Consider the following 12,141-nt stretch of genomic DNA (forward strand, 5'->3'; position numbering starts at 1 on the left):
TGAAATCGACAAAGCAGTTTTGCATAAGTGTCCTTAAGTTCAAGATGTTCCAAGAGCCTATGGATTACAATAGCGATGGTGTCTTCGGTCGATCGGTTCTCCCGGTATGCGAACTGATATGGGTCGAGGGATGGCGGTATTGCCTTTTTAATATGTTTCAATATCAGTCTCTCCATGCATTTGGCAGGTATGGAAGTGAGTGCTACTGGTCTGTAGTCATTTAGGCATGAGATGTTGCCCTTTTTGGGGATGGGAATTATTGTAGCGGTTTTGAAACAGGCAGGGTCCCAGCATTTAGACAGTGACAGGTTAAAAATGGAAACAAATACATCCGTCAGTTTGTCCGTTCTGTGTTTAAGCACACGGCCCAGAACGCCTTCAGGTCCAGCGGCTTTCCTTGGGTTGATGTTACCCAAGGTGAGTCTTACTTATGCGGGCTGAGGCCTACGGCCGTGTCGTGGGAAGAGAGGGGGGACAGTGCTGAGTCTGTATTTTCTTTGTCAAAGCGGACATAAAAAATATTCAATTCCTCAGCTAAGCCGGCGCTCTATTTCACTGAGGAAGAGGTTGTTTTTTTAAAGTTTGTAATTGCTTTGACACCTTCCCACACCTGCCTAGGGTCTGAGTTATTTAAGCAATCCTGGAGTTTATTATAATGGTCCAATTTGGCAGCATTGATCCCCTTCCTTAAAGCAGTCTTGGCTGAACGGTAGGCAATTGGATCGCCTGATCTAAATGCCATGTCCCTTTCTTTGAGTAATTGTCACTTTGTGTGTCATCCAGGGTTTTTTATTTGGTAACACACGGATTGTTTTAAATGATGTGACACAATCTATGCAGAAGGTAATATAGTTCAGTACAGTTGAGGTGTATTCGTCCAGAGACTCACGCGAAATAGCACGTTCGTCTCTAAATATGTCCCAAAAGGTGTGATGAAAACAATCCTGGAGCTGATGGATAGCATCTTCTGGCCATGTTCTTATAGTTTTGTTGGTAATTCCAGAAGTTCTGATTTTGGGTGTGTAACGTGGGTGCAACAGAGGAGAAAGGTGGTCTGACATGTCTAGATGAGGATATGCATGGGCTCTGTATGCATTTGCGATGTTTATATACACTTGGTCCAGCGTTTTTTCCTCCCCTGGTTGCACATATAACATTCCGATGGTATTTATGAAAGACACTTTTTAAGTCTGCATGATTGAAACCATCCCAGCAGCTGTCGGGACCAGTGCCAAGGTATTTTTTTAAAGCTGTCATGTATTTGTGCTAGCGCGAGCTTTGCATTAGCATCCGGGGGAATATATACCGCACAGATGTAAACAGCGGCAAACTCCCTAGGGCAGTGGTTCTTAACCTTGATGGAGGTACCGAACCCCACCAGTTTCATATGTGCATTCACTGAACCCTTCTTTAGTGAAAAATAAAATGTTTTTTTTTTTTCAAATTCAAGAAAAACTAATGTTTTTTTTATTGGTGCACAAAATGAACTGTGCATGAACATCACCTTGTTCACAGAACAAAACCAACACAGTGCATGATTTCACAACAAATTACACACCTTACACACATTACCATGAATTGATTAACGTGGACACCGACTTAAATGATAAATGGCAGGGTTTCCCACACATTCATTTATTTGTGGCGGCCCGCCACGAAAGAATTACGGCCGCCACAAATTAAAAAAAAAATATATATATGTATATATATATATTTTTTCTGGCTTTTGACTCGCTCGACCGCTCATAAAAGCAATGGGACTCTGTCTGTGAATGGAGCTTGTAGTTACATATTATATAAATATGTAAATATTATAAAAATATGTATATAAATTAGGGGTGGGTAAATTAATGCATTAATTATGAGTTAACTCATCAATCTATTAACGCCGACAATTATTTTATCGCACAGTCGCGTATGTTGTTTCAATCAATCAATCAATCAATCAATCAATGTTTACTTATGTAGCCCTAAATCACTCGTGTCTCAAAGGGCTGCACAAACCACCACGACATCCTCGGTAGGCCCACATAAGGCAAGGAAAACTCACACCCAGTGGGACGTCGGTGACAATAATGACTATGAGAACCTTAGAGAGGAGGAAAGCAATGGATGTCGAGCGGGTCTAACATGATACTGTGAAAGTTCAATCCACAATGGATCCAACACAGTCGCGAGAGTCCAGTCCAAAGCGGATCCAACACAGCAGCGAGAGTCCCGTTCACAGCGGAGCCAGCAGGAAACCATCCCAAGCGGAGGCGGATCAGCAGCGCAGAGATGTCCCCAGCCGATACACAGGCAAGCAGTACATGGCCACCGGATCGGACCGGACCCCCTCCACAAGGGAGAGTGGGACATAGAAGAAAAACAAAAGAAACGGCAGATCAACTGGTCTAAAAAGGGAGTCTATTTAAAGGCTAGAGTGTATTGTTACATGCTTTTATTTTGTTAACGCCTTTTCTTAACAAGATGGCGTCGCCCGGCGTCGAGGGGCTCTTGGTAAAGATGCAACATTTGGCAAAAATACCGGACAATTCTGCAAATGTCATGGCTGGCTTACAGCGTGGTCACTTACGACCGCCAGACAATTCTGAATGTGGATAGATCGGGCCGTTTTGGACTGAATGAGGCGTGCTTGCTAGACCGGCTAGCTAGCATGGGAATACTTTGCCGGCTACATCCAGCGGCCTGTGAAGCAGCGGAGTATATGTGTTGTCTGTCTATTTATGAATAATGCAGACCAGGAGTGTTGGCTGAGTTCTTAACGTTTACTTTCAGAGCGTGCATATCACAACATACAAGATGCCGTCATGGCGACACAACCTATACCGGGCTACCGCGCATGTACGTCACTCCTGTTGCATGCTGGGTAGGGTAGTTATTTTATTCCCTGGCTCATAACATCACAATATAGTACCATGTATATGATGCGTTCAGTTTATCAAAGCACCAAGCAAACAATCGGAAAATTCCCATCATATCAATTCCTAGATATGGTCATAATTATTTTAAGTGCACTACGCAGAATAAACACAACATTATTAATATTGCTACTACGGATAATTTGATAAAAAATTCCCTAAAACAGCCCACTACCTATAATATAGGTTTTTTAAACATAAGATCCCTGATTAAAAAAATGTTTCTGCTGTTACCTCAGAAATTGCCTGTTCAGATGTTATGATTGTGGCTCAGAGATTTGTATGTAGATTATATTTATTTTCCATTACAAACAGGATAACTTAAATACCCTGGCAGTGGCAATAAGCTTAAATGTTTGTATTTACATTTTTTGAGTTGATTTTCATAAAATATGTTATTTAACTGCTACTGTTTAACAAGGACTGATTTAAATTGTGTTTGCACAACAAATGTTTTGGCGCTTTTGTTCATGTGGGAGAATATTCCAATAAAGGTGCACTACACACTACTTTTGAATTCATTATTGGGCTTTGCGTATACAATGCAGTTAATCAGAGAAATAGTGCGATTAACTTCGATTAAAATTTTTAATCGTTGCCCAGCCCTAATATAAATATGTACATAAAGTGTTGTAATTTTATTCCAACTCCGCGTTTTTCTTGGTCATCGCCGCAAACCTGCAAATCAGATGGAAAATTAGAGGGAACATTGTTTGGGGCTATCCATAATACGCCGACAGGGAGAAGTTTTTATTTACACGATAATTCTGATATGTCTATACTTCCGTGGCGGAGGCTCCGCCGAACCCCTAGGGTTCGATCGAACCCAGGTTGAGAACCACTGCCCTAGGGCGATAGAATGGTCTGCATTTTAGCAACATAAACTCTACATCTGTGTTGCAAAGTTCGTCCACCCTCACAGTCTGTGTGCACCAGTTTTTTATATAGACACACAAACCTCCGCCGATCTTCTTGCCGGAGTTTGCGGTTCTGTCGGCTCAGTGGGCGGTGAAGCCGGCTAGTTCAGTAGCCGCTTCTGGGATGGTTCTGCCCAACCAAGTTTCCGTAAAAATCAGGCAGCAGCAGTCACGTATACTCCTATCTGAAGGTGGATTTCATCCAGTTTTATAGCGGATCGACCGGGCATTAGACAAGAAGATGGTAGGAAGTGGCAGTTTGAACGGGCTAGCCTTTAGCCTAGCCCCAACGCCCGCCCGCTTGCCTCTCTTGCGTTTCCGTTGGCAACGCCTCCTTCTTCGGCCGTCTGCTGGGGGGGGCCAAGGAGATGGTCTGATGATCTCAGCCGGGAAAAGAAACTGGGCTGACAGTTTGTGAAAAACTCCCGGTCATCGTGACTGTATTGTATCGCCACAGTTCCAACAATATGCCAGAAAACACAGAGCAGTATCAACAGGGTGTAAAGACTGAGTGTCAACTCAGGGTTCATATTTCGCTGTGTTTTTGCACTTTTGTTCCGTTTCGCTTGATTGCAAAACATGTCGATGGAGAGGGGGTGGTGACGTTCATACTTTGTCAATATTCAGTGTTTTATCGTTCATAGTTAATATTGTCAATCCCAAAATGTTTATTTTCATGTACATTCTGGTTGTCTCATTCAGTAAAAAAAAAAAAAAAAAAGTAAAATTCCATTCCGTGTTTTAAAGCGGTCTATCAAAACATTTTGAGCATTCAATCAGACATTACTGTGAGGTTTTGTATTAGTCCATCCATTTTCTACCGCTTATTTCCCTTTCGGGGTCGCAGGGGGCGCTGGCGCCTATCTCAGCTACAATCAGGCGGAAGGCAGGGTACACCCTGGACAAGTCGCCATCTCATCGCAGGGCCCACACAGATAGACAGACAACATTCACACTCACATTCACACATTAGGGCCAATTTAGTGTTGCCAATCAACCTATCCCCAGGTGCATGTCTTTGGAAGTGGGAGGAAGCCGGAGTACCCGGAGGGAACCCACGCATTCACGGGGAGAACATGCAAACTCCACACAGAAAGATCCCGAGCCTGGATTTGAACCCAGGACTGCAGGACCTTCGTATTGTGAGGCAGACGCACTAACCCCTCTTCCACCGTATTAGTGTTCCTGGAAATGGATATAGCGGCCCCCAGACATATCTTTCTCTATATTTGACCCCCTGAGTCAAATTAATTGCTCAGGCCTGCTTTAATGGCTGCTAAAGTATTTTATCCATCCATCCAATTCCTACCGCTTATTCCCTTTCGGGGTCGCGGGGAGCGCTGGCGCCTATCTCAGCTACAATCAGGCGGAAGGCAGGGTACACCCTGGACAAGTCGCCATCTCATCGCAGGGCCAACACAGACAGACAACATTCACACTCACATTCACACGTTAGGGCCAATTTAGTGTTGCCAATCAACCTATCCCCAGGTGCATGTCTTTGGAAGTGGGAGGAACCCGGAGTACCCGGAGGGAACCCACGCATTCACGGGGAGAACATGCTAACTCCACACAGAAAGATCCCGAGCCTGGATTTGAACCCAGGACTGCAGGACCTTCGTATTGTGAGGCAGACGCACTAACCCCTCTGCCACCGTGAAGCCCCAAAGTATTTTATATTTCATTCAATTTAAGCGTTGATGCGCATGCTCAGTAGTGTAGGATAGCTTTTTAAACACTGCAGCTCTATTCGACAGAACACTGGCATCAATGTACCGTTAAACGTTTTTTTCCTTGAAGGTAAAATATGTTAAGAGTGTATGAATTAGAATGTTTTGCCCTTCAGAAATGAGCTAACGCGTCCACTTGGATTAATCAATCACTACCCTAACCTTCACAAACAGAGAGCAAACAACAATGGCTGCTACAGTCTTTTATTTCATTCCATTTTACAGCATAATAACGCCAGCATAAAGGAAAGTCAATACAGTTTGATACTAATACGTACCGACAACTACACAGAAAAATAATTGGGTGAAAAGCCCACCACTGCAGAATGAGTAAAACGCACAAATCTTTCCAAAATCATGCAAGTACGCAAGACACTGTGGCACAGTAAATAGGCAGTGTTCGTGTCCTTCGAAATACACAACAGTCAGGATTGTTATTATTGGGGATACACTCCTGAACAAAAATCTTAAAATCGCATTTTGAACTGGTGGATTGTAACCGAATTGTAGCTACGTAGAGAATCGTGATGCAAAAAGGAGAAGCAAGAGGCAAAATAGAGATGCTCCAATTTATTTAAAGGCCTACTGAAAGCCACTACTACCCACCACACAGTCTGATAGTTTATACATCAATGATGAAATATGAACAATACGGCTTTTTTAGTTTACTAAATTAAAATGTTAAAGTCTCCGGGAGTTTCGTCTAGAAAACGTGTAATGACGACGTGTACGCGTGACGTCACAGGGTTTTAGGAAGTGTGAGCGCTACACACACACACACAGGTAAAAGTCGTCTGCTTTAACGGCATAATTACACAGTATTTTGGACATCTGTGTTGCTGAATCTTTTGCAATTTGTTCAATTAATCTTGGAGAAGTCACAGTAGAAAGATGGAGTTGGGAAGCTTTAGCCTTTAGCCACACAAACACACGGTGATTCCTTGTTTAAAATTCCCGGAGGTGAAAATTTACTATGGATCACAGCACGGTCAAGCAGACATGGATCCAGACCAAATGTCAACCAGCAGGTTTCGGTGAGAAAATTGTGGTTAAAAAGTCAGTTCTTACCGGAGAAAAGCTGAGCTTGTGCCGTCCATAGCTGCCGTCGACTCGCCTGAGACACTGCGCGTCAACACCCGGCCGTGGAGACACCCTTCCGACTACCAGGTACTATTTACCTCACTAAAACACTAGCAACACAAAAGAAAGATAAGGGATTTCCCAGAATTATCCTAGTAAATGTCTTTAAAAACATCGGAATACGTCCCAATGCTATTGCGTTTTTTCTTTTTCTAGTCTGTCGCTATCAATATCCTCAAACATGAATTTTTCATCCTCGCTCAAATTAATGGGGAAATAGTCGTTTTCTCGGTCCGAATAACTGTTTTTGTTGGAGACTCTCATTAAAATCAATGTGAATATATGAGGAGCCATCAACATGTGACGCCATCGTCTGCGACTTTCGGTAAAGGCGAGGCTTTTTCAGGAAGTACCAAAATGGGCGAACTTTATCGTCGATTTTCTCTACTAAATCCTTCGAGCAAAAATATGGCAATATGGCGAAATGATCAAGTATGACACATAGAATGGACCTGCTATTCCCGTTTAAATAAGAAAATCTCATTTCAGTAGGCCTTTAAAACTGCATTTGAGGTCAAACCGGTAGTTAATTGGCTGATCAAAAGCTGTAAAGGTGTTCTATTATGCAAAACCCAAATTTTTCCTCTTTTAGCACCTGTTTTTGTGTATTCTTCAGACTATCGTCTTTAAAAAAAAAAGTGTGACTGACGTTTTCCTCCAAACTGCAATCTATTCTTGGGCAAGAAATACAAATAAAAAAGCAAAACAAATGTTTGGAAATACAAAATCCTAAACCAGTGAAGTTGGCACGTTGTGTAATTCGTAAATTCTGATTCTGATTCTGAAATAAAAACAGAATACAATGATTTGCAAATCCTTTTCAACTTACATTCAATTGAATAGACTGCAAAGGCAAGATATTCAATGTTCAAACTGACAATTTTTTTTTTTTTTTTTTTCAAATAATCATTATCTTAGCTTTCGATGGCAGCGACACATTGCAAAAAAGTTGTCACAGGGGCATTTTTTTACCACTGTGTTACACGGCCTTTCCTTTTAACAACACACTGTAAACGTTTGGGAACTGAAGAGACACATTTTTGAAGCTTTTCATGTGGAATTCTTTCCCATTCTTGCTTGATGTACAGCTTAAGTTGTTCAACAGTCCAGGGTCTCCGTTGTGGTATTTTAGACTTCATAATGTGTCACACATTTTCAATGGGAGACAGGTCTGGACTACAGGCAGGCCAATCTAGTACCCGCACTATTTTACATTGAAGCCACGCTGTTGTAACACATGGCTTGGAGTTGTCTTGCTAGAAATAAGCAGGGGCGTCCATGATAACATATGTTACTCCAAAACTTGTATGTACCTTTCAACATTAATGCTGCCAATCATGAAACCCACCTGTTCCCAATTAGCCCATTCACCTGCGGGTTTGTGCTAAATAAGTGTTTGATGAGCAGTCCTCAACATTGTTAGTTATTGTATTAGTGTTCACTAATACAATACCAATATCGCTACAGTTTGATTATTATACAGGTTACAAAACCTAAATGAAGTATTGTTGGCGTTTTTTTTTTTTTTATGCATTTTTTAAGTGATTTTGAGGTACAATTATTTGCTCTCTTTAGCTGCATTGCTGCCCACTGAGAACGAGACGATTTTTATGTTAGAAAGAAAAAACAAAACCTTTTGTCTTCTTGTCTCTCATTATTGTAAACCATAGGCAACATTAAAAAAAAAAGGTGCAGTTTTCCTTTAAGCTTTTGATCAGCAGGGGAGTTTAAATACAGTTTGCCTGATATTGCCGATTCCTGTACGACAGGGGTCACCAACGTGGGCACCAGGTAGCTCGTAAGGACCAGAAGAGTCTTTTAGCAGCACTTACCAGTGAGCTGCCTCTATTTTTTTAATTTTATTTATTTACTAGCAAGCTGGTCTCGCTTTGCTTGACATTTTTAATTCTAAGAGAGACAAAACTCAAATAGAATTTGAAAATACAATCAAATATTTTAGAGACTTGGTCTTCACTTGTTTGAATAAATTCATTTTTTTTTTTTTACTTTGCTTCTTATAACTTTCAGAAAGACAATTTTAGAGTAAAAATACAACCTTTAAAATGATTTTAGGATTTTTAAACACATGAACCTTTTTACCTTTTAAATTCCTTTCTCTTCTTTCCTGGCAATTTAAATCAATGTTCGAGTCAATTTATTTTTTTTATTGTAAAATAAATACATTTTAATTTAATTCTTCATTTTAGCTTCTGTTTTTTCGACAAAGAATATTTGTGAAATATTTCTTCAAACTTATGATTAAAATAAAAAAAAAACATTCTGGCAAATCTAGAAAATCTGTAGAATTAAATTTAAATCATATTTCAAAGTCTTTTGAATTTCTTTTAAAAAATGTTGTTCCGGAAAATCTAAAAGAAATAATGATTCGTCTTTGTTAGAAATATAGCTTGGTCCAATTTGTTATATATTCTAACAAAGTGCAGATTGGATTTGAACCTATTTAAAACATGTCATCAAAAATATACATTTGTGAGAAATCATTAAGATGATCAGTGTTTCCACAAAGATAAATATCATTAAATATGAATAATAACAGAGTTAAAGGTAAATTGAGCAAATTGGCTATTTCTGGCCATTTATTTAAGTGTGTATCAAACTGGTAGCCCTTTGCATTAATCAGTACCCAAGAAGTAGCTCTTGGTTCCAAAAAGGTTGGTGACCCCTGCTGTAACAGTCTCTTGATTCTTCTTATTTACAATATTATTTACAAGCCTGTTACAGTCCACCAGCCCAAAATGTAATTGTAGTTTCCAACACGGTCTTATGATTTTCTTCAAGAGTGTATTCATAGTAAGATATAAATGCTATTTACAGCTATATAAAGTCACCTTACAGCCAAGCGTGGCAACCATAGTGGTCAAATGTTAAAGTTGCAGGTGTCCAAGCACAACGGTGGACGCAAAAACAACACAAAATGTGCATCATGTGGTTAAATCACAACATAACTGAGCGTCCAACACCCTGAGCTTATTTAAAGGAATGTATAGTACACATAATTAGGCTAAGTGGTGCTCACCGGCTGACTTTACTGGACTTTTTTTTTATTAAGGACCAACGTGGAGTCTCCATCCATTTTGAAGGAACTGCAGGACTTGAGCCTCGACTGTCTGCTGGCTCTGCTGTAACACCAGCCGGTGATTCTGACAAGTCTCCTTCAGCGGGCTGGCTGATGGGGCATTATAGGATGTTCTGGGCAGGCAGGCAGGCAGGCGTCTTCCGCTTTATTAAGAGGAGAGTGCGTTTACACATTTGGGACGGCGTCCCGCGCGCTCTCATTCGGGCTGAGGACTGGCGTTCCATGAGAAGAAGCTGGGAAGTTTGAAAATGGAATCCCGGCGGCCCTGCAGATCCGGCAGGGTCAAGGTCTCTGGGGCAGACTTCTTCCTGGGACGGTCCTTCGGCACCGACAGGAACTCGGGGGCTTCGGTGGAGAGAGGGGTGGACGGGGCGCTGTTTGGGCCGCTGCGGGCGCTGGACGACAGTGGGGTGTCTGTAATGGCGATGGCTGGAGGGAAGGTGCCGATCTTGAGGTTTGTGGCTTCTTGAGTGGCACGCTCGTACTCTCGGACCTCCTCCATTGTCATGTCTGGCGGGGAGCGACAATATAAAGATAATGAAGACAGCGCCTGACATTTTCTGTGCAAAATCATACAAACCCCGTTTCCATATGAGTTGGGAAATTGTGTTCGATGTAAATATAAACGGAATTCAATGATTTGCAAATCCTTTTCAACCCATATTCAGTTGAATGCACTACAAAGACAAGATATTTGATGTTCAAACTCATAAACTTTTTTTTTTTGCAAATAATAATTACCTTAGAATTTCATGGTTGCAACACGTGCCAAAGTAGTTGGGAAAGGGCATGTTCACCACTGTGTTACATCACCTTTTCTTTTAACAACACTCAATAAATGTTTGGGAACTGAGGAAACTAATTGTTGAAGCTTTGAAAGTGGAATTCTTTACCATTCTTGCTTGATGTACAGCTTAAGCTGTTCAACAGTCCGGGGTCTTATTTTCATATTTTACGCTTCATAATGCACCACATATTTTCGATGGGAGACATGTCTGGACTGCAGGCGGGCCAGGAAAGAACCCGTACTCTTTTTTTTTTTTAATTTTTTTTTTTTTTTTACAAAGCCACGCTGTTGTAACTCGTGGCTTGGCATTGTTTTGCTGAAATAAGCAGGGGCGTCTATGATAACGTTGCTGGGATGACAACATATGTTGCCCCAAAACCTGTATGTACCTTTCAGCATTAATGGTGCCTTCACAGATGTGTAAGTTACCCATGCCTTGGGCACTAATACACCCCCATACCATCACAGATGCTGGCTTTTAAACTTTGTGCCTATAACAATCCGGATGGTTATTTTCCTCTTTTTTCCGGAGGACACCACGTCCACCGTTTCCAAATATAATTTGAAAGGTGGACTCATCAGACCACAGAACTCTTTTCCACTTTGCATCAGTCCATCTTAGAGGAGCTCGGGCCCAGCGAAGCCGGCAGCGTTTCTGGATGTTAATAAATGGCTTTCGCTTTGCATAGTATAGTTTTAACTTGCACTTACATATGTAGCAACCAATTGTAGTTACTGACAGTGGTTTTCTGGAGTGTTCCTGAGCCCATGTGGTGATATCCTTTACACACTGATGTCGGTTTTTGATGCAGTACCGCCTGAGGGATCAAAGGTCTGTAATATCATCGCTTACGTGCAGTGATTTCTTCAGATTCTCTAAACTTTTTGATGATTTTACGGACCGTAGATGGTAAAATCCCTAAATTCCTTGCAACAGCTTGTTGAGAAATGTTCTAAAACTGTTCGACTATTGGCTTACAAATTGTTGAATCTCGCCCCATCCTTGTTTGTGAATTACTTAGCATTTAGTGGAAGCTGTTTTTATACCCAATCATGGCACCCACCTGTTCCCAATTAGCCTGCACACCTGTGGGATGTTCCAAATAAGTGTTTGATGAGTATTCCTCAACTTTATCAGTATTTATTGCCTCCTTTCCCAACTTCTTTGTCATGTGTTGCTGGCATCAAATTGTAAAGTTAATGATTATTTACAGTTTGAACATCGAATATGTTGTCTTCGTAGCATATTCAACTGAATATGGGTTGAAAACGATTTGCAAATCATTGTATTCCATTTATATTTACATCTAACACAATTACCTAACTCATGGAAACAGGGTTTGTACTTAAAGGAGCTATATGTAATAACGTGGCCAGAAATGGTACTGCAATCACAGTCAAAATTCTGTAGTCCCCTCTCCCGATCCCTGGCTGAGGTTGCCAGAAACGCAGCGGAATCCAACTCGATCGACTGGGCTACTTCAAACTTACTAGGGGTTGATGTGCTGGGAGCTTAATAGCTGAATAGACTCGCGTTTTGTCTCTAACA

General features: G+C 41.2%; 1 protein-coding gene and 1 long non-coding RNA gene across 2 annotated transcripts in view; one reads left to right on the forward strand and one right to left on the reverse strand.

The window, feature by feature from the left end:
• LOC133541589 (uncharacterized) overlaps positions 1-12,141 on the forward strand; it is a 33,984-nt gene that overhangs the window by 5,388 nt on the left and 16,455 nt on the right. The window lies entirely within an intron of this gene.
• pitpnc1a (phosphatidylinositol transfer protein cytoplasmic 1a) overlaps positions 5,757-12,141 on the reverse strand; it is a 230,466-nt gene continuing 224,081 nt past the window's right edge. Inside the window, exon 10 of the mRNA XM_061885075.1 lies at positions 5,757-10,315. Coding sequence (XP_061741059.1) covers positions 10,002-10,315 — 314 coding nt within the window. The 3' untranslated portion in view covers positions 5,757-10,001. The remainder of the gene's footprint in view (positions 10,316-12,141) is intronic.

Source organism: Nerophis ophidion, linkage group LG23 (genome assembly GCF_033978795.1).
Source record: "Nerophis ophidion isolate RoL-2023_Sa linkage group LG23, RoL_Noph_v1.0, whole genome shotgun sequence".
In the NCBI taxonomy this organism is placed as follows: Eukaryota; Metazoa; Chordata; class Actinopteri; order Syngnathiformes; family Syngnathidae; genus Nerophis; species Nerophis ophidion.